The sequence below is a fragment of the Leptodactylus fuscus genome, chromosome 5 (assembly GCF_031893055.1).
Source record: "Leptodactylus fuscus isolate aLepFus1 chromosome 5, aLepFus1.hap2, whole genome shotgun sequence".
In the NCBI taxonomy this organism is placed as follows: domain Eukaryota; kingdom Metazoa; phylum Chordata; class Amphibia; order Anura; family Leptodactylidae; genus Leptodactylus; species Leptodactylus fuscus.
In genome coordinates, this window is record NC_134269.1 from 73327948 (window position 1) to 73351418 (window position 23471).

The 23471-nt window shown below is 37.5% G+C and overlaps 1 protein-coding gene across 1 annotated transcript in view; it reads right to left on the reverse strand.

Moving 5' to 3' along the window:
- Positions 1-8321: 8321 nt before the first annotated feature.
- FGF7 (fibroblast growth factor 7) overlaps positions 8322-23471 on the reverse strand; it is a 44305-nt gene continuing 29155 nt past the window's right edge. The window contains exons 3-4 of the mRNA XM_075273420.1: positions 12229-12335; positions 8322-8516 (exon numbers count right to left, since the gene is read on the reverse strand). Of these exons, the coding sequence (XP_075129521.1) occupies positions 8322-8516; positions 12229-12335 (302 nt within the window). The remainder of the gene's footprint in view (positions 8517-12228; positions 12336-23471) is intronic.

Consider the following 23471-nt stretch of genomic DNA (forward strand, 5'->3'; position numbering starts at 1 on the left):
TGTTACTCTCTGTTCCTGTTCACTTGTCTATGTTTGACCATTTAATCCTTAGGAAGAATTACTGCTTCACCTGTACTCTCCACAAAACTCAGGCAATTTGCTGTAAATTGTATATTGGTTTTGCTGCATTTTTGTGTCCATATACCCTAACTAGACCAAATGATGGTGATGACTCCCTGCCTTCCAAATCCCATAACTTTTTTTGTTTGTATTTGTTTATTGTTCACAGAGCCCTATGAAGGCTTAATGTTTGCAGGACAAATTTTTCTTCATACTGGCACCATTTATTATTCTGTACAATGTACTGGAAAGCTGGAAAAAAATGCAGAATGAGGTGAAATTGGAGAAAAGTACATTTGTGCGACTTGCTTACGGGCTTTGTTTTTACAGTGTTCACTGTGCAGCCAAAATGACATGTCACCTGTATTCTATGTTTTGATACCATGGTTACCAAATTTATATAGTTTTATTTAAATTTTAACCCCTTAACAAGAATACAAAGCCTTGCAAAAAAATATAAAATTTTCCTTAAGTGCCATATTCAGACACTTGTAACTTTTTTTTATTTCATGTATTTCCATATATGAGGATGCATAGGGCATCTTTTTTGCGGGGCCAGATGTAATTTTTAGTTATACCATTTTGAGAAATGTCTACTGCTTTGATCACTTTTTATTAGTGGCGGTTTGGCATTTTTCTTTCCCTCTACACTGTTCATTGTATGGGAAAAATATTTTTCTAACTTTGTAGACCAGCGTTTTCTGATACAGGGATACCTAGTGTGTATGTGTTTCAATGTATTTTTTATAACTTTTGTATGTAGTTTAGGGAAAGGGGAATGATTCAAATTTTTTTTTTTTTTTTTTAAATATTGTATTTATTAGGCCCTCTAAGAGTCTTGAGCTCCAGGGGATCTGATCACTAATGCAATGCATTACAATGCTAATACATTGCAAAATATTGGCATTTGTATGACTAGCCTGGGAGCCTTCGATAGACTCTCGGCTGTTATGGCAACCGCTCCAGATCTTGTTCGGGGTGCCAGAGATTCTCCCCATAATGGCTGTGTTACTGATTACTGTGGAACTGATTACAGGAATTAGTGCAGGGTCTTTGTTGTATAATACAGCAAAGACCCAGCACCTATGGCGGCAGTTCATCTCCTGAGCGGCTGCCATATTTAAATTCATGACATTCGTTGTAATATTACAGCGGATGTCAGGAAGGGGTTAAACAGCTTAATATTGGACACATATTAATTCTCTAGGTTCTCTCTAGCCTGAGAGTATAAAATGAAACTTTGCAATCTTAGGAAAATTACTACAGCTCACCCTCCCTTTAGTATAATTTGGGATGGCATGTGTGTACACCTTTATAGCCTCGGCTCCGGTACTTGGACAAACGTCTTGAACAGCAGGGTTATAAAGAACCAGTCAATAGTAGGATCCAGCACTGTAGTGAACTGTTAAAATTCTAAACTTATTTTCTCATAGTAAAAATAAGTGTCCTTCGAATAGTGGGTATACACTTACATGTTTAAAGGCTCTCCTGCCTCTTATTTACATCCAAGTATGGACAGTCCATGGTCATGTGTTGGACAAATAGGTGAACAGCTCACTAAGACATATGACTGATTACTGTGCTGTGACTGTAAGAAGCTGTGCCCCTGTGTGTCCATCACATGACCATGAACTGATTTTTATCCACTGGAAGTAAGAAGAATGAATGACAGCAAGCAAAGATCTAGAAAACCACAAGGAATTGATACAAACTGTGTGTTGGAAAATTGCAATGTGTTCACCGCCGTTTTTCCCACAGCACTTTTTTTGCTTCGGCCCGCATTAGTGATCAGACCCCCCTGGGGTTCAAGACCCCTAGAAGATCTAATAAACGCAAGAAATAAAACAAACAAAAAAAAAAAATGAAAAAAAAATTCTAAATTCATATCACCCCTTCTTTCCCTAGAACACATGTAAAAGTATTTAAATGCTGTGAAACACATAGACATTAGGTATATACATGGATAACACCATAGCGGCGGGGGGGAATCAAAAAATGCTGAACCACCGTTTTGTATGCTGTTTTGCTTTTTTTTTTTAAATAAAAAGTGACTAAAGCAATAGACATTCCTCTAAATGGTATAACTAAAATGTATACGGGGCCCTGCAAAAAAAAATGCCCTATGCTTCCCTGTACCCAGAGATATAGAAAAGTTATGGGTGTAAAAATATGGTGACTCTAACAAAAAAAATTTTTAAAAAAAAGGTTTTTTTGCAACGTTTTAGATGTTAAAATGTTAATAAAAGCTGTGTACCTGTGTGTCCAGGTAAATTACGCAGTTTAAATGTTAATAAATTTATATAAATTTGGTATTCCTGGAATTGTACTGAAACCTAGAATACAGGTGACATCTCACTTTCGCTGCAGAATGAACATCGTAAAAACGTTGTCCGTAAGAAAGTCACACAAATGCACTTTTTCTTCAAGTCTACCCAATTCTGAATTTTTTTCCATCCTCCCAGTACATTGTCCAAATAATAAATGGTACCATTATGAAGAACAATTTGTCCCACAAACATTCGACCTTAATGTGGCTCCGTGAACAGTGAATGTCAAAACCGAAAATTTTAAAATACCACCGTTGTGAAGGGGTTAAAGAGCACAATGAATAAGCAGTAAAGTGAAGGCTTTTCTAACATCTGATTAAAATGTACAATTTAAAGGCTAAGCAAAATTTCTAAACTGCACAAATGTTTTAGGCAGGAGTGGAAAAAATTCTCAAAGTTAGAATGCTTTCAAAGAATGAGTATTAATAGTTTATTTTTGTGAATTAACAAAATGCAAAGTCAAATCAAATCAATATTTGGTGTCTCCAACCTTTGCCAGCAAAACAGCATAATTTCTTCTAGTTATACTTGCATACAGTTTGTAAAGGAACTCAGCAGAGAGGTTGTTCCAAATACCTTGGAGAACCAAGCCCAGGTCTTCTGTGGATGTAGACTTGTAAACATCCTTCTGTCTCTTCATGTAATCCCAGCCAGACTCGATGATGTTGAGTTCAGGAGGGCCATATTATCACTTCCATTACTTTTTGTTCTTCTTAAGATTTCTTCTTAAGTTTTTAATGATATTGGCTGTATGTTTTTGGGTTGCTTCCCTGGCACAGAATAAGTTTGGACTATAAACACATTTTTTTAAATCATACCTACGTTGCAGCACTTTTCTATACCCTGCACAGTATGATATACATTACAGCTGTGTGTTGCTTCAGCTGCTTGCACTGGCCACACTGCCTGCCCATGTCCTTGCATTTTCGACAGACTTTAATTGAATAATGAATAACTGTATAGTTATACTGACAATGAAAGATTATTATCAAGTCTGTGACTTCAACTATGTCTTCGCAACCATGATTATCAAAGTGTTTCTATGGTGGTTTGTCCCCCCCATCCTCTCTTCTTAGTACAGAATAGCACTGCTTTTAGGGCTTTTCTCTTGGTATTTTTCAAGTGACTTTGAGGACTGAATTCCTAAATGGAGACCGGGCACAGATGTGAACTCAGACTTAACAATATCCTTTTGACATTGAATTCACATAAAGCAACATGCTGATTTTTGCACTAAATTATTTTAAATATAAACAATGTCTGTGTTTTTTGTCCTAAATACTAACTGTAATAAGATATATTGATTTTTAATATTTTATTTTACTTTACATTTTTAGTGTTTTGATTAAGACTAATATGGGACGCATGATATTTTGCATATTTGTATTGTTCCTTCTGAGACATCCATCATTGCCGGAGGCTTTCATTTTTGTCTGCCATCCAGTGTATGTGCTGGCAGCAGTGTTGTGTACTAGACATGGCGTCTAGTCACTTGGGAGAAGAAATTGCAGCTTTGCCAAACTTTCCTGTTATGTTTTGTTATTTTGTAGAATTAAAAGCATATGAGACAGATACTGCTTAATAAGTTCTTTTTTTATATAAATAACATCAGTTTAAATAACTTAAAACAATAATGTTCAAATACAGCTATAATATAGTTTGATGTTATGAACCAGGAAATGCATTAATAACTGTTGAAAGCTATATGTTCTAGGAACAATTAAACAAAGTATAGTTTTATATTACATATAAAACAAGTCATCTAAACTTCAGTTATATTTTCTGAAAATTGAAAGATAAATTATCCACACTTATGTACATGAATATGACCAAAATGTAGCGATAGTTCAACTTCTAAAATTAGTTCATTACATATTTTAATTACCCAATTTTATGATAAGCTGCTGTTCAAATAACATCATTTTTGTGGTTGCCAAACAATTATACATTTATTTTTATGGCAGCACTGAATACAGGAATACTAGATTTTCTGAAACTATAGCAATTCTACAACATCAACATTTTTGGGTCCTGTGCTGTAAGGTTTGTGGGCTCACTGAAATGTAGGGAACCTTTATCAGGCAAGTCTTGTTGGATTAGGCACAAGGTTTTCGGGGATTTTTTTTAGAAGAAATAATGCTGGAATGTATACATAAGGGACATTTTTTACAACACCGACATTGTATCCTCTGAGGTCAGTCCAGGCAAACCCAGTGTGATAGAGATTGTTGATATATGTTGATATCTTATGGATGTTCTACTTGTTTGGTCATCTTGAAAATGATTTTGAGTGAGTCTAATCTTATGAATCTTAGCAATGTATACAGTATTTGCTTACATCTCTTATAAGAAATTTCTCATTTTCTTATAAGAAATTTCTCATAAATAAACCCTTTTCCATATGCCCTATTAATGCATCAGTACTTGAGAAGATGGGTTTATGACCGTCAACTCTTTGCATGGACAGATTTTGTTTAATACTCGGTTGTCTTTTATGTAATATTACACAAATACCACTAAGTTTGAATTAAAGAAATTGCTTAGGGACAATACGATATTGCAGGCAGTTTGATAGAATTTCACGTAAACGACCAGAAGTTATTCAAAACTTAATTGTTTTTCTAAAAATTGCAGTTAATCTGGTGCACTACCTTGTTAGATAGGACCTAATGTGATGATTGCCTGTGTAATATTCTAATTTTAGGATGAAATCAATGTTATAGAAGAATCTTTCCATCCTAAATGTTTGTGTGAATGTTCAAATGTTACGCAATAATTGGGTTGCAAATTCAATTTTAGCAAAATTGAAGAATGTAAATCTGACCTTTAGGTTTAAAGCAGTTGGCTACCATATATATATATATATATATATATATATATATATACAGTAAAGGAGAGTGAGGCTGAGTTCACACAGAGTTTTTTTGGTCAGGAATTTGGTCAGGAATCCACCTCCAAAAAAAAATCTTCCCAATAGAATCCCAATAGAATCCGCCTCAAAATCAGCCTCCAAAAAAAGCCTCCCAATGGAGTTCTATAGGGAGACTTACTTTTTTTTGGAGGCTGATTTTGAGGCGGATTCCTGACCAAAAAACTTTGTGTGAACTCAGCCTTATAGGTAGCCTATCAATATAGTCTTCAGATGTTGAGTATCAGTTTTTCTGTGTAAAGGGGCTCTGGGTTTTGTGGTGGTATATTATGCTGTTCCTAGTAAGGTTAAGAAGGAATGCAAATAGTGCCTTAATCAATAGGTTTGGAAATGTATGGAGTTAATTTATGTTCATGAAATCTTAGGAACATTGATATTACATTGCACAGTACAATTGTACAGCAAACATGAAATAAACCATGACTGTATTTAGGAGAATGATGACATAGTAAGCTATATCTTATTTCCTTGTTGTTAGAGGAGACTATTGGTATGAACTGTTTTCTTTAGCTTAATCTGTAGTGAAATTTGTTAACTCCAATTAATTACAAACATCTGATAAAGCCTCTTCTGAAAATATATTGCACATTGGAAACTTTGACTCTTCTGTTCAGTAAGGCAGATAGAGACATATGCTTTGAAAGGTAAAGGGTCTATGCCAGGTCTAAGTTGCTATTTAGATATTTACACTGCTACACAATAAATACTGTTTACTAGCTTGGGCTACGTCACACTACTTTAAGCAGTGGTAAGATTTATAAAAAAAAAGGCTCAGAATGGCATAACATAACAAAAGTGATACTTTCCTGACCGATCCTCCACAAATCCCATTCCACTGCTTTCTGTGTCCCCGTGGCTATCAGCTTACTGATTCTTCTTGGACTCAGAAAATGGCCATTCTGTCACTCACGTGCTGGGTGGAATTGCTATTTGGAAGCAGAAGCCAGCAGGGCATGTTAAGCAGCAGAATGGGAGTAGCAGGGGTTCAGTAAGGTGAGTATTACTTTTTTCAGCTTTTGGTATGATCAGAGGTCTCGTCTAAACAGCTTCTTTCAAAAAAATATCTCACTAGGCTTACAATTGTCTGTCTGATAAATAGGGCAATTATGTTTTCTGTCAAGACCTAATAATGCCAGCTTTATCATACGATACATTCAAGTACAGCTTGAATTATACTGTACTCCTATTCATAGTCTTCCAATATAGATGGGTCAGGTATTGACACACATACAATGAAATGGTATCAACAAAAAAAATCTCAAAACCATGGCAGTCAATTTCAAAGATATTCATTGCTATTTTACTTTTCATTTGGATCAAATTAAAAGGGTTGGCCAGTTTGCAGAGCTTAAAGGGGCTCTATCATTGGGAAAAGTAATTTTTAGCTAAGCTCATGCTTGCATAGCCTTTAGAAAGGCTATTTTACATCTACCTTTTGTATTTAAGTTGCCTCAGTAGTTTTTGAATAAGCCCGTTTTTATTAATATGCTAATTAGCCTTCTCTGTGTCTTTATCTGCTATGAGAGCAGAGAGATGGGTCATCAGCACAGCAACCTCTCTGCTCTCACACACATAGAGAATAGCAGACATTTCCGGGTGTACGGAGAAGGCTAATTAGCATATAAATATAAACAGACTTATTCAAAAACTACTGAGGCAATTTACATACAAAAGGTAGGTGTGGAATAGCCTTTCTAAAGGCTATGCAAGTATGTGCTTAGCTAAAAATAACTATTCCCAATGATAGAGCCCCTTTAAGCAGCACATAATGTAGCCTATTACAACATTAGGTCCTTCAGATGCTGACTATTCCCTACGCTCTCCATAGGATCACCACACTGATTGCTGAGCTTGCAAGTGCTAAAAGTGAAGTTCAGGTATGGCCGCAAATTGAGGGTCACATGTACTTATCTCTCAAATCATCCACAGTGTTAGTTTATGTAGGCAGCTATTGGATGTGCTGAGTCACATGACCCTTTGTAAACGGCCATGTTGATAAGCTGCTTGTATCACTTGCAAGCTAGTAGACACTTCTACAGTGCGGTGGTCCTATAGACAGCAAGAGAAATGGGCAGCATTTGCAGAAGCCAATGTTATAGTAAGCTACATTATGTGTTGTTTACAGCACTATATATTCTCTACAAACTTGGTTTATCTTCTACTATCCACCAATAAACCAAACGGCACCTAATATAAACAACTATTTAAGAAGGAGAATGTTTTAGAACTGAAATACTTTTATTAGGTCAGTATTGCAAAAAAAAATGATGTTTTCATATGTAGACCAAACTGCACATAGACAAGTGAGTAATGTGTTGTAGTACTGTTGGCTTAGAATATGAGCAGCATCTGGCATTCATGACCGAGAGGAGTTGTTGACAATGGTGTGATATCCTCTTTGGATGAATATATTTGTGAATGCCATAGTCACAAAGGTAAAACTATAATTTGTTTTATATTATAGTGTGCATATAGTTATTTCACTATGAATTGCTTAGGTACCACTCAGTGTCTACATGCAGAATTGACTTGAAAATCTGACATCATTCCAGCAGCCTCATGGTCCGACATATTTTACATAACACTATTATCTGCTTTTAAAAATAAAAAAATAAATCATGTTTTTAGCAGCCATATTTGACAAGCAGATTTTCATTTTAAATATAAATCATCAGATGATCAAGTCAATCCTCCTTCTTTGGGGTTGGATAATTTAGCAAAAATAGTACCCCTGGATTATTACTAACATATGTTTGTATATCTCTTTAGAATTTGTACAACTCGTATTTAGCTATTTTGTCTAGGGTAAGTTATTAAAATTTTTTCCTCCGTTTCGTTTTTGGTTGAAGTCTTTTATCTCCACATACATATGCAAGTCCAGCTTGTTAGGATTTTTCAGTAGTAGATCCAGCTTTTTCTGTTGTCCTTTGTATGTTTTTATTAATATAATTATTAATATTATAATTAAGGTAAAAAAATATTCTGCTGGAACTGATAATTCATGGTTAGGATGTTTGAATTGGAAGGAAGTGAGAGCTTCTGTTTTCTTTCTTTGATTTCTTTCCTTTTATTGGGGACCCTTTATTACTCAATGCAACAAACATCTCCTTTCCGTTATGGGTCCACTTTGCTGATGCATATGTGTTGTATTTATTCTCCTGGATTAACTCCCTAAAGTTGCAGTCTTCATTGCAAAATTTCTGCAAAGTAAAAAGAGAAGAGAATATTTTTAATCTTTTATGTAACTTACTTTCATGATTGTTACAGTAATTATCCTTTATTGAAATACATAAACTTTTAGTGTTAGCTAGGCAGTAGAATTCGTAAGCGTCTGATAGGTAGATGCAAAAAAACTCACTAGATCTCTGTGCATGTAACGCATCTAAATAGTAGCCTGTATGGAGATGTGACTGTAGTGATGACATGCTGCACATGCTCTCCTCTGGCTGGTCTGTTGCTTTGGAAAAAACATTCTCTTTCTTCATGCTTATCTGAATTAAGCAATAATTTTGGCATTGACTTTTGTCCACTGGTGAAGCGCTTTAGAAAACTTTGAAATTATAATTTTACTCATTGACAAAAAAAAAAATACAACCACATAGAAATATGGGATTGATGCAAAACTTGTCACGCAGTCTCAAAGCAGACAGATACATTACAATGGGTCCAGCCAAAAGAGGGTGTAAAATGCTTCCCTCACTGCTGTACAAAAAGGTTCTGAGAGGCTACTTTTTTAGGTACTGTACCTCCTCGTGAGACATTGTTGACTGCCAGACATATCTCTACAATGCACTTGAAGACATTTTTCCTAGTTGACAGACTGGGGTACATTGGAATGAGATAAGCAGGACAGTTATTTTGAGAAATTTCCTGCCATCTAGGCGGTTGTGACCAACATAACTACTGTCCGGAGCAGTCGTTATGTTAGGGCATGCACAAATGGTGAAGAGGCACCAGAGAGCCCAGACCATTGATAGAGAGGATTGTTTGATTTATCAACAAGCACAAGCAACTACCACATCTTTCTTGTCATCCATCCAGACATAGGTGGCACCTTCATTGCACATCTCACTCTCTCTGCCTGGTCCAATTCTAGGCACTTTGTAGAAGGAAATTTGGTGTCATGACACCCTTCACCTATGATGCATTTCTAGGACCCCAGCTTCAGCAACCCGAAATATGCATGATAGACAGGCCCAGCAGCAAAATCTGTGGGCAGGATACCATAAGGAAACTATATTCTTTATCTTGTATCCCATCTGGAGACAGGGTACTTGAACTTCCTTTCAGTTGTACAGCGTATTCCAGTAAACGTATTCTTTTGTTCTAATATTTTAGTCACGTTAAAAAATAAATATATATATATATATATATCTATATCTATATATATATATATATATATATATATATATATATATATATATATATATACACAGTACAGACAAAAAGTTTGAACACACCTTCTCATTCAAAGAGTTTTCTGTATTTTCAGGACTATGAAAATTGTAGATTCCCACTCAAGGCATCAAAACTATGAATTACCACATGTGGAATTATATGCTTAACAAAAAAATGTGAATCAACTGAAAATACGTCTTATATTATAGGTTGTTCAAAGTAGCCTCCTTTTGCTTTGATTACTGCTTTGCACACTCTTGGCATTCACTTGATAAGCTTCAAGAGGTAGTCACCTGAAATGGTCTTCCAACAGTGTTGAAGGAATTCCCAGAGATGCTTAGCACTTGTTGGCCCTTTTGCCTTCACTCTGCGGTCCAGCTCACCCCAAACCATCTTTTTTGTTAAGTATATACCGTATATACTCGAGTATAAGCCGACCCGAATATAAGCCGACCCCCCTAATTTTACCACAAAAAACTGGGAAAACTTATTGACTCGAGTATAAGCCGAGGGGGAAATGCAGCAGCTACTGGAAAATTTCAAAAATTAAAATGGTCAGCGTTTTTGGGTGCAGTAGATGCTGGGAAAGGGGAAGGGGAGGGGGTGTTTTGGTTGTCTGTCTGCCCCTTCCCTGAGCTTGAGGACTGTTTTGTCTTCCCCCACTTTAAATTCAGTCTGGCTGAATATAGGGTATCTGCAGTGCTCCTATTAACTCCTTCCCGACGGAACAGGAGCACTGCAGATACCCTATATTCAGTAGACCAGGCACTTTCAGACACAGGGATACCTAATGTGTATGTGTTTCACAGTCATTTTCTACTTTTGTATGTATTCTAGGGAAAGGAGGGATTAAGAACTTTATTTATTTTATTTTTTTTGCACTATTTTATGGGAGATTCCATGCATTGATATTGTGGCTGGTCATAGACCCCCCTCACCCTCAAAAAAAAATAATTTTTTTTTTTTTTTTTGCTGACTCGAGTATAAGCCGAGGGAGACTTTTTCAGCACAAAAACTGGGCTGAAAAATTCGGCTTATACTCGAGTATATACGGTAATTCCACATGTGTTAATTCATAGTTTTGATGCCTTCAGTGTGAATGTACAATATTCATAGTCATGAAAATACAGAAAATGAGAATGAGAAAATGAGAATGTGTGTCCAAACTTTTGGTCTGTACTGTATATATATTTATTTATATTTATTTATCATCATGGCATTCACATGTAGAACATTTGATTAGATCCCAACAACTCTGCAACTTTTTTTTTGCAATGTATGTTATATATTTACTTTAAGCTATAAACAAATCATATCCACATGATGCACAAAAAAAATCTACATTGTAAATTGACCTACATCGGCCCTGTACCTTTTAAAGTTGCAACATGGATCCTACACAGTGAGATTACCAGAACTATCTTGTTCCTATGACAGGCAGGAGCCTCGTGAAGTCTCCCAGGCCTGTCATAGGAATATAGCTATTGGTCTATGACCAGCCTCAATAGCTATGTAGTGAATCTCCAATAGACAGCAATGCAGATTCAAGCTCCCCATGGGGCTAATAAACTAGTTAAAAAGATGTTTAAAACAAAGAAGGAAATAAATTATACATTCCCGCATCCGAAAACGCCCAGTACATACAGACATATAAAAATATTTTTCCCAATACAGTGAAAAAAAAATCAAGTGCCAAACTGATGTTTTTTTCACCTCCCATGAACTGAGATAATAAAAACTGATCAAAACATCAGACATTCCACAAAATGGCATAAATAAAAATTATGCCTTATACTGCCCTGTACATGGAAGAAAAAAAAAATATGGGTGAACTTTTGAAGGAGTTAAAATCTAACCCCCCCCCCCCAAAAAAAAACTATATAAATTTGGTGTCCCTGGAATCATACCGACCAACAAAATACAGGTGACATGTCATTTTTTCTGTATAATGAACCCCGTAAAAAACAAAGCCCATAATAAAGCCGCACATATGCAGTTTTTCTCAAGTTCCACCCCATTCTGATTTTTCCAGCTTCCCAGTATAAAGTGCAGAATATTAAAAGGTACCATTACAAACAATACAACCATTAAGCCCTCATATGGCTCTGTGAACGGAAAAATAAAAAAAAATTATAGGGGTTGGAAGGAGGAAATATAAAAATAAAAATTGAAATGTGCTTGAAGTGGAAGGAGTTTCAGCAAATGAAAATTACAGTATTGCTGAGCTCAGATTTACAGATCTACATCTACAGATGAGCATATAGATCCACAAAAACCAGCACCTTGGTGGTTCGTGTAATTACCGAATAAATTGTGCATAGCTAGGAATGAGCAATTAAATAGAGGTACATAAGTTAATAACAGGGTGCATATGGGCAAGAAAGGAATTCCTATCACCTGTTTTCTGCTCTGCTTTTGCTATCTAGAATTTTTTGCTAGGTTCAGCAAATGTTAAAAAGGAACATTTGTATTGTCTTTCCAGGAAGATGTATATAGTATATATTTGTGTGTTACCTTTCCATACAGTTTCCCAGATTTGTTCATGGCTAGAAAATATTCACTTTGCACTCCTTTGATTGCCACTATCCCACCAACTGTTACTGTTCTGATCTCCAGAATACCTGTAAAATACAAGACAAATTACAAGTTACTGTATTTGCATTAAAGGAATACAGTGTATATTTTTACACAATCATGTAGTTAATACAGTTGAAAAAAAGCAGATACGTCAAGTTCATCATTTAATCTGACAGCAGTGATTGAGAGAGAAAACTCCTTCCCAACTGCAAACTTCACTATTAGGATGAATCTCCACGTGAACCCCTCATTTTCAGAAACCTTTTATAAACTTATTCCAAACCCTTTGTCTGTTTCTAAGACGTACCCAGAGCTAGAGATGCAAATGACTTCCCCTGTTTTTCCATATAGTAGGACTTAAACCATACTTGTATGGTATTTCCTGCTCCTTAACTTTACAAATCTTAAATCCATCTACATATACAGCTCTCATACAGAAGTCTATGGAGAGGGGAAAGGGAGTAGGAGGCTGTCAATTGATTTATTACCTCATTTTGTGCAATGGTGGAGTCTTAGTGTAAATATTATCTTTTAGATAAACTCTTCCATGCTGTCAAAGAGCTCATCAGGTGCAGTTATGTGTCTTTTCAAGTAGCCTGCTCCTCCCCCTTTCTCTTAACATAGACTTCTATGTAAAATGTAACTCGGCCTGATAAGTGGAGATGAAAACATTATTTCTTTCATAACATATACAACAAAGTTTTTTTCATAGTCACAGGTACTATTAATTCATGAGAAGTTGTTTTATAATTGAAAGTATGCTGTAAAGCATAATGCACCCGTGCTAGGTCCATATGGTGTACTGAGAATGGTTTGACCTTTCAGCCATTTCCAATAATTAGTGTAGGTCAGCAATGAAGAAGAAAACTTTGACAGAAAAGGTTATCAGTGTTTTAATCCAGAATGATGCCAGGGAACGAGGACTGTCATACTAAATCCTGGACTCTTGTAATAGGGTTGGGTAACTGGAACCATTCAGAAAAGACCCTTCATTTGGCTCCTAAGCTACCCTGGTTATATAGTTTTTACTATCTACAGTTTTTCCCACAGAATATGATATTGTAGTATAAAAGGTTTGGATTTTATTAAAACAAATATGTTTCGGTCTCCAAACTTACTGTATACACAGTTCATGTCCGACAGAATACACGGAGCGTAAACTCCATGTGAAGGGGCCCTAAAAAGCTTCTAAAATCAAAGGAACAAAATACTAGTTATTTACCACACATGCACTAAGCTAAGAAAAAAATGATTATTTTCACAGGCAGCAGAATTGTCACAGAAATGTCTGCCACTAAATATCAGTTCTAGTTATATGAATTGGGTTGTTTTGGTTGCAAGTACATGGATTTCTTTAAGCTTTGTTCATATGAACGGAACAGTCACAGATATTTCTGCAGCAAATCTACCACATGTGAATATACATTAGGGGGGCTCCTGTGATTATATAGTTATAGGAGGTGTTGAGGTAACAGTCGCATATAAGGCTTGGCACCTGACAGAGTTCAAAGGCCTCTGTCATACACAGGAAGATACCAGTACTTTTGCCAGACTTCAATGGCTGCTTTAGAGATATTTTCCCATATGCAGTATGCTCTATATACAACAGGATGAAAAGAAAAAACTTATAAGACCATAGAGTCTTGCACATGTTTTTGAGTGTTGTAGGTGTAAACACAATAAAAAGTGATTATGACAGTAGTTGTGTAATGTGTGTGACAGTACAGTTGTGAAATGTGAACCTGATTTACCAATTTTGTTAAATGGCAGATGTATTGAAATGCAGTGTGAAAAATCACCATTAAAGGGATTGTCCAGGCAAAAATGCAACACTTTAAAGGGGTTCATTGGGAAAATTCATTTTTAATGAAGCCCATACTTGCATGGCCTTTAGAAACGCTATTCCACGCATACCTTTTGTTTGTAAATTGCCTCAAGGGTTTTGAATAAGCCCATTTTTATTCATATGCTAATTAGCTTCCAGCCAGTACAGGAAGTTCCCAGCAGCACTGTCTCTCTGCTATTCTCTCCTATCTGTGTGTGCAAACAGGAAGCAGGAAGTCATCAGCAGCAGCCTATGCTGTACACATACATAGGAAAGAATAGCGCACAGAGGGTGCACGATGAGACTTCCAGGGAAGCTAATTAGCATATGAATAAAAATTGGCTCATTCAAATACCACTGAGGCGATTTACATACAAAAGGTAGGTGTGAAATAGACTTTCTAAGTCTAGACTATGCAAGGATGTGCTTAGTTAAAAATGACTTTTCCCAATGATAGAGCCCCTTTAACTTTTAAATCACCTCTGGTGGCAGTGAGAAAAATAAAACAAGCATACTCGCCTCTTCCGGAGTTCCACTAAAGCCGCTCATTGGCATCTTTGGTCATGTGACTGCTGAGGCCAATTAGAGAAGGGCAGGTGATGTCACTTCCTGTGACATCCCAGGTCTCATCCTGAGGCCTGCTGAGGCCACTGATTGGCCTCAGCAGCCATGTGACTGCTGAGGCCAATCAGCAGCTTCAGCGGAATTCAGGAAGAGACCAGGTTGGATCTGCAGGAGTAGAAGAATCAGGACATTGTGGGAGAACACAGGAGCATCAGGGACAGGTGAATATGTATTTTTAAATTTTTTTTCACTGCCCCAGCTGATTTATAAGTTAAAGGGGGTTATTCAATTTTGCCTGGACAACCTCTTTAAAGAGGACCTTTCACCATATCCGGGCACATGCAGTGTTATATACTGCCAGAAAGCTGACAGTGCGCTAAATTCAGCGCACTGTCGGCTTTCCCGATCCGTGCCCGGTGTAAAGCGCTATCGGTCCCGGTACCGTAGCGCTTTACAGTCAGAAGGGCGTTTCTGACCATTAGCCAGAGACGTCCTTCTGCCTCGCGGCGCCAATCGCGCTGTGCTGTGGAGCCGGGAGGAACGCCCCCTCCCTCTGCTCACACAGCTTGTCCGTAGACTAGCATTATCAGGAGAGGGAGGGGGCGTTCCTCCCCGCTCCACAGCACAGCGCGATTGGCGCCGCGAGGCAGAAGGACGTCTCTGGCTAATGGTCAGAAACGCCCTTCTGACTGTAAAGCGCTACGGTACCGGGACCGATAGCGCTTTACACCGGGCACGGATCGGGAAAGTCGACAGTGCGCTGAATTCAGCGCACTGTCAGCTTTCTGGCAGTATATAACACTGCATGTGCCCAGATATGGTGAAAGGTCCTCTTTAATTGAAAAGTTGATGTGTCAATACTCTGTAAAATATCATATTTAAAATATATTTTATTACTAATATGTAGCATTTACTATCATCACTGTGAAAAATGAAAGCCTATAAAGCTGGCCTTAGGGAAATAAAACTAATCTTCTCTGTGAGACTTTTGTGAATTGCTGGACAAGATAAGCTGCTATTATTTTGCTGGTGAACTGCCAGACCTCATAATCTTTATTCTTTCCATTAATCTTTATAGCCGATGAAACTAAATATTCTGTCATGGGTTACAAACCTGAAGAGTTTTTGTATTTGTTTATATTCTATCTGCAGCATAGTTCACGGAACAGAACTCTATTACTATTATACTAGACACTGTGCAGTAAACAGTGTACATATAGGAGTTACTAACTCTAGATATCTCCCTAATAGATTGAGAAGCTCTGCTTTAGTTTATGGGTGTTTATGCAATTTAATAAAAGTTACATTTTTACATTAGGAGTAGAGATGAGCGAGTACTATTCGAAATGGTAGTTTCGAATAGCATGCTCCCATAGGAATGAATGGACACAGACGGGGACGGCGTCCTGCCACTTAACCCCCTGTGGGCCGGCCGCTGCCATTCATTCCTATGGGAGCGTGCTATTCGAAACTACCATTTCGAATAGTACTCGCTCATCTCTAATTATGAGTAGTTGGAACACTTTGTTGTTATGGTTGAAAATGGACTACTTATAGCCGCTTTTGGGAAAAACTGAACGCTATATTTTTGAATGTATTGTAGTTAAATAGGTAAACTGGTGTAAATACACTCTTAAAGTTGCATTAGTATTTTTTTTTCATTATACAACATTCCTATAATTGTAAAAATCACAAGCTTTTTCCCATAATATTACTCAGTAATATCTATTGGCTGACCTGACTGATCGGTGCAGTGTTGCAGTGGTATTACATTACCTAGTACTACTGTCACTAATATGCTATGCATTACCAAAAATATATATGTTAACATCCATACAGAAATGTTGCGGCAATATATTGAATAGAAGAGACTGTGAGAAAGTGATTACCAAAAGTCTAGCAATATCACCTTGAAGGAAAAGCAGAAATCCTAGTATGTGTACGTGATGCAGAACAGACCACTGAATAGGGTGTTTTAAGTAAGATAATACATCTGCTTGACCTTTCTGGGCATTAAAAGCAGATAGGATTTGCCATGATTTATGAATGTAAAGATAAACAATTATTCCCTTACTGTGCAACTGTTTTAATCCTATTTTGTGTATACTGTTAATCATTTTAGTACAAATAATATATCCTCCTGTCTTGTATGTTCTTGTTAGATTTCACTAAACCTTCCAAGTGTATACATAATTACCACATCAATAAATTTACAATCGAAAGTTAAAGTCAAGCAAAGTAAATGGTTTTTTTTTATTGGACCTAAGATTTGCAAAAAGGGTACGATATGTTTTCTTTTCCTACATAGCCTTTACTTGGCAGCGGTAGCAAGGAGTCCAAATTGCTGTATATTCAAGGGGTCTTCTAGGCAAATGATATTGACTACCTATGCTTAGGTCACTATAGAATAGGCAGAGCTGTCTGATTTTTGGTTCCATACAATGTATAGAACTGGGGTCTTGGATGCTGATATCAGCTTATTTTTAGGAGAGGTCTTCACAATTAAATCGGTGGAGGTCCCACAACGAGCACCCTGCACCTCCACCGATTTACTTGTGAAGAAGACCTCTCCTAGGTCATAAGTATGTTTTGCCCAGAAAAACCCTTTAAGTAGCTGTTCTACTTTCTTGATGACATTGAATACCATTGAAGAAAAACTATAGAAATTAAAAAGAATTCTGCAAGTGCTTTTGCTATAGAGATTTCACTTATTGTTGAAGAGGTTGTTTGTTTTAACATTTTCAAGCACAATAAAAAAAAAAAGTATAAACGAGTATAAACACAACGTATTGTAAGACTAATACTGGGGTTCATACCAGTGTGATTTTACTGCAATCATTTGTTTAAAAGGGATTCTCCAAGGATACAGAAATACCTCGCCCCATTAGCTATTTACAGCAAAAAACATAACTGAATTGTAATGGCATGTTCACCCAGAGGAATTTTAAAAATGATTTTGAGGCAGTCCAAAACTTTAAAATCTTTTCCTAAAACCAGCCGTAATCTGTTTCCTGTGGTTTTCAATGGGAAGCTTTTATGGATGAGTCATTTTCTTTCAGCCCTCTGTAAAAGAATTGTCCTGCCTGATCTTACCACAGTTTCAATAAGAGAACCACCACTGAACCGCTGTGCCCTCATGTCAATTAGCACCAGTTATGAGGCCATCACGCATCCAGATCTGGAGCAGAAGACCAAGGCTCAGCCTCGTCTTCCTACCATGGGTTCCACATAACCAGTTTACGGAGAATAAGGTGAAAGACTGCCTCAAAATCATCTCCAGACTCCTCCATGTGAACATATCGTAACAAGTTAATAAAGCTTTGGGATACAAAACAAAAATATATGTTGCAGTAGCACAATAATATAACGGCAAATATTTTAACAAAAAGTTTCTTTCACTTGTACACTAGACACATATATAAATAAAATGGCTGTTTCTAATTAGATTTCATAAATGTGATCCAAGATTTTCTGGTATTTTTCCTCAAATTCATTAACATGTCAAATAAAGATTTTTTTAAAGGGGATTACAAGTTAAATCATCATTTAGGCTAGTGGCCCATGTAGCAAGCCGCTGCCAAAAAGCACTGCAGAATAAAATGCAGTGGAGTCGCAAGAGTTTTGTCCTCTGTGGACTTTCTGCTTCTATTATGTCTATATGGAAAATGTCAGCATTTCCATAGGTATAACTGACACACTGAAATTTACAAAAATGTGATCATTCTGCTGCAGATTTTAATCGGCAATGTGTGGATGGGATTAGTCAGAATCCCATCCGTTTTACAGGTAATATAAAACACTGTGGCCAAATTGCAGCATTTTAGCTATGTGGGGCTCCAACCTTAAGGGCATTTCCTCAAAATCCTCTCTAGAACCAGACCCTGTGGAACCTGTAGCAGAAAGATCAGGCTGAGCCTCAGATTTTTGCTACAGATTTGTGCGTATGATTTTTTTCATACAATGCGAATCGGTGTGAGGGCAAGTGCCACAGTGTCACCAGTGATTCTGCCATGGAAATTGTGACAAGACGAGGCACTATGCTTCTTTGTTCAGTGCGTCTGTCACTAACTCCCATTAAAAAAATAATAAATTGGAGGCGTTTGTGGTTTTGGAAATCATATCATGTCAATTATAATACACAAAAGCGGGTGGTTTCCTTATAAGTATAATGGAAGCAGAAATACTTTTTATAAAAAGTACTGCTAGAAAGAATGTGATGCGTTGCCTCCACGTTTTTTTCCCACAATAGGTGGGACCTTATCCTGAAAGAATCCCTGTAATGTATGGATGGGATTAGCAATGTGAAATGTTGCGTTTTTGCAACATGGGGTCCTGGCCAAAGAGTACATTATGAACATCATCTAACATTGCTTAACCCCTAGATACTATTGTCAGGATTTCTCACATAAGTACTATCAAGGTGTCTTTGAGATTCCTCTATTGTCCCCTTTTTTTGAATTTAAAAAAAATTCTCTATTTTGCTCTTAGACTTCCTACATTCATATAGAAACCTTACAATATAATTTGCTTTGGCTTTGCATTATAAAAAGCAGACATTTTATAAAAGTCATTTCTGGCTGCTTTAGGCCGAGAAGGACCAAGTTGTATATTCATTATGGTGCAGAGCTCAACAGTTTCTAATCTATAAATGGAAACACAATAATTAATGGAGTTAATTAGTTATGCAGCTTGTCCATAATCATTAAAAAAAAAAAAAGTTACATACTTACTATCGTGTGTCTTTGAGGCATTGGCAAGGTCTTTATGTCATCATAACTAACAAAACACTGAACAAATCTCCACCAAATCAACACCACACTTTCTGTTTCTATTGATCGAAAGGTATGTGGGTGGAGCTTCTGATCAGATACTGGAATGTGGAATTATGGGGGGACAAAGATTGGAAGGTGTATGATACCATGATAGTACTTAAGGGCTAAATGAATTGGTGATCCAGTAGCTTTGCACCATGAAGGCACACTGATCAATATTGCAAACTGCAATCCTGATGAGGAGTCGAATAATGGGTTATGCACCCGAAGTTGCAAATGGAGGCTAAACATTACGACAGCTGCACAATACCTTCCTCATAACTGTGACGCGGGTGCAGCCCGCCTTGTTTGAAGCTCCATATATTTAGGGGGCCACACGGTGGCTCAGTGGTTAGCACTGCAGCCTTGCAGCGCTAGTGTCCTGGTGTTCAAATCCCGCCAAGGGCATAAAACCATCTACAAGGAGTTTGTATGTTCTCCCCGTGTTTGCATGGATTTCCATCCCATATTCCAAAAAAAAAAAAAAAAAAAAGACATACTGAGAGGGAAAAAATGTACATTGTGAGCTCTATGTGGGGCTCACAATCTACATTTAAAAAAAAAAAAAGAAAAAAAAAAAAGCTCCATATATTTAGAAGCACAGTGAATGTTGTTTCATTCAGATTGTTTTGTCCTAGCAAAAGATATTATGGATTATTCAAGGCCTCATTTGAGTGAATATAAATAAGCCCAGAGAAAGTACCATGCGGTACCTGGCACATTATCCCTTCTCATAGGAAAAAATCCATAGATGAAAACAGGTGTATAATCACCTTATGACGTTGTGATATGGTCACATCACCCAAACGAGCATATAACAGTGGAGATCAATAGCAGCAGATCACAACCATATGTATACGTATAGACCACAAGAATCAGGACTAGACCAAACGACTCTTCACAGAAGTGTAGGTGAAAAAGTATAGATCCGCGCTTACCCTCCAAATCTTGTAAAAATTCCTTTATCCTTTTCATTTGAGTGAATATCACTGTATTTTTGCCCCACTTACGCCCATACAGGTAAATGAAAGCTACAGAAACAGTGTAGCACAGTTGAATTACACCACAGGTCCACATTTACAGAAACAGTGTGGCTAAATAAATTATCATCTCCCATTTACTTATAGATATATACAGTCCTATGAAAAAGTTTGGGCACCCCTATTAATCTTAATCATTTTTAGTTCTAAATATTTTGGTATTTGCAACAGCCATTTCAGTTTGATATATCTAATAACTGATGGACACAGTAATATTTCAGGATTGAAATGAGGTTTATTGTACTAACAGAAAATGCGCAATATGCATTAAACCAAAATTTGACCGGTGCAAAAGTATGGGCACCTCAATAGAAAAGTGACATTAATATTTAGTACATCCTCCTTTTGCAAAGATAACAGCCTCTAGTCGCTTCCTGTAGCTTTTAATCAGTTCCTGGATCCTGGATAAAGGTATTTTGGACAAACAATTCAAGTTCAGTTAAGTTAGATGGTCGCCGAGCATGGACAGCCCGCTTCAAATCATCCCACAGATGTTCAATGATATTCAGGTCTGGGGACTGGGATGGCCATTCCAGAACATTGTAATTGTTCCTCTGCATGAATGCCTGAGGATTTGGAGCGGTGTTTTGGATCATTGTCTTGCTGAAATATCCATCCCCGGCGTAACTTCAACTTCGTCACTGATTCTTGAACATTATTCTCAAGAATCTGCTGATACTGAGTGGAATCCATGCGACCCTCAACTTTAACAAGATTCCCGATGCCGGCATTGGCCACACAGCCCCAAAGCATGATGGAACCTCCACCAAATTTTACAGTGGGTAGCAAGTGTTTTTCTTGGAATGCTGTTTCTTTTTGGACGCCATGCATAACGCCTTTTTTTATAACCAAACAACTCAATTTTTGTTTCCAAAATGAAGCTGCCTTGTCCAAATGTGCTTTTTCATACCTCAGGCAACTCTATTTGTGGCGTACGTGCAGAAACGGCTTCTTTCTCATCACTCTCCCATACAGCTTCTATTTGTGCAAAGTGCGCTGTATAGTTGACCGATGCACAGTGACACCATCTGCAGCAAGATGATGCTGCAGCTCTTTGGAGGTGGTCTGTGGATTGTCCTTGACTGTTCTCACCATTCTTCTTCTCTGCCTTTCTGATATTTTTCTTGGCCTGCCACTTCTGGGCTTAACAAGAACTGTCCCTGTGGTCTTCCATTTCCTATGTTCCTCACAGTGGAAACTGACAGGTTAAATCTCTGAGACAACGTTTTGTATCCTTCCCCTGAACAACTATGTTGAACAATCTTTGTTTTCAGATCATTTGAGAGCGGGCTGTCCATGTTCGGCGACCATCAAACTTAACTGAACTTGAATTGTTTTGTAGAAAGAAATGGTCCAAAATCCCTTCATCCAGGATCCAGGAACTGATTAAAAGCTACAGGAAGCGACTAGAGGCTGTTATCTTTGCAAAAGGAGGATGTACTAAATATTAATGTCACTTTTCTGTTGAGGTGCCCATATTTTTGCACCGGTCAAATTTTGGTTTAATGCATATTGCGCATTTTCTGTTAGTACAATAAACCTCATTTCAATCCTGAAATATTACTGTGTCCATCAGTTATTAGATATATCAAACTGAAATGGCTGTTGCAAACACCAAAATATTTAGAACTAAAAATGATTAAAATTAATAGGGGTGCCCAAACTTTTTCATAGGACTGTATAACAGTTGTGTGTGAGATATGCAAATATATATATATATATATTTATTTATTTACATTTTTATATTAATCTTATAGACAATGAGACATATTGATCTAATAATAATTCCAGCAGTGTATATTTTATTCTCTTGGGAGCCACCGTTTGCTTAGTTCAAGAGACCAGGCAGTGTACTTGTAACTTACTACTTAGCATCACCTCACTGGGCAAATCTGGATTTATTAAATAGTTGTATTCTCTGTTATTCCTTTTAGAAATTTCTGAATCAGTTGACAACTGGATGTTGCCAGTGGGAGTATTCCTGTATAGCAGAAGGACTTTTTCACACACCATTTATTTGTAAGGCTAAGTTCATACGGCGGATGATCCGGAATTTGAGGCGGGATGCAAAAAACAGCTATCCACGACTGGATTCCGCTGCAGTGCATAAAGTGCACCCACATCCAGTCACATAATTCCACTCTGGATTAGGCCCAAATAAATGGGTCTAGTCCGGAGGGATGATGCACCGCAGTCTCCTGTGGCTGATTCCACCGCGGAAGTTAGGGCACATCACTTCTTTTTTGTGGAAGCAGAAAAACAAAATACCCGGCTCCTATTGAATTCAATGGGAGGCGGTATTTTAATCCGGAATTTGACGTGAAATCCGCACCTAATGCCAGACCAAAATCTATCGTGTTAACTTAGCCTAAGCCAAAATCAGGGGTGGAATCTACCCAGAGGTATAGTATCTGCACCTGTTTTGGGTTTTGAACCCACACCTAATTTTGGCAAAGTATTGACCAAACGCTGACTGTGTGAATAACACCTAACACTGTCCAGTCAGAGGAATGGCACAGCACAGAGTTAGGGTGAATTCACACTGAGTAAACGCTAGCTTATTCTGAACGTAAAACACGTTCAGAATAAGCGGCGTCTAAAGCAGCTCCATTCATTTCTATGGGAGCGGGGATACGAGCGCTCCCCATAGAAATGAATGGGCTGATTCTTTCACTCCGTGCAGTCCCATTGAAGTGAATGGGGAGTGCCGGCGTGTATGCTCCGGCATGAGCAGAGCTTGCCGTATACGCCGGCACTCCCCATTCACTTCAATGGGACTGCACGGAGTGAAAGAAGCAGCCCATTCATTTCTATGGGGAGCGCTCGTATCCCCGCTCCCATAGAAATGAATGGAGCTGCTTTAGACGCCGCTTATTCTGAACGTGTTTTACGTTCAGAATAAGCTAGCGTTTACTCAGTGTGAATGCACCCTTAGGAGGA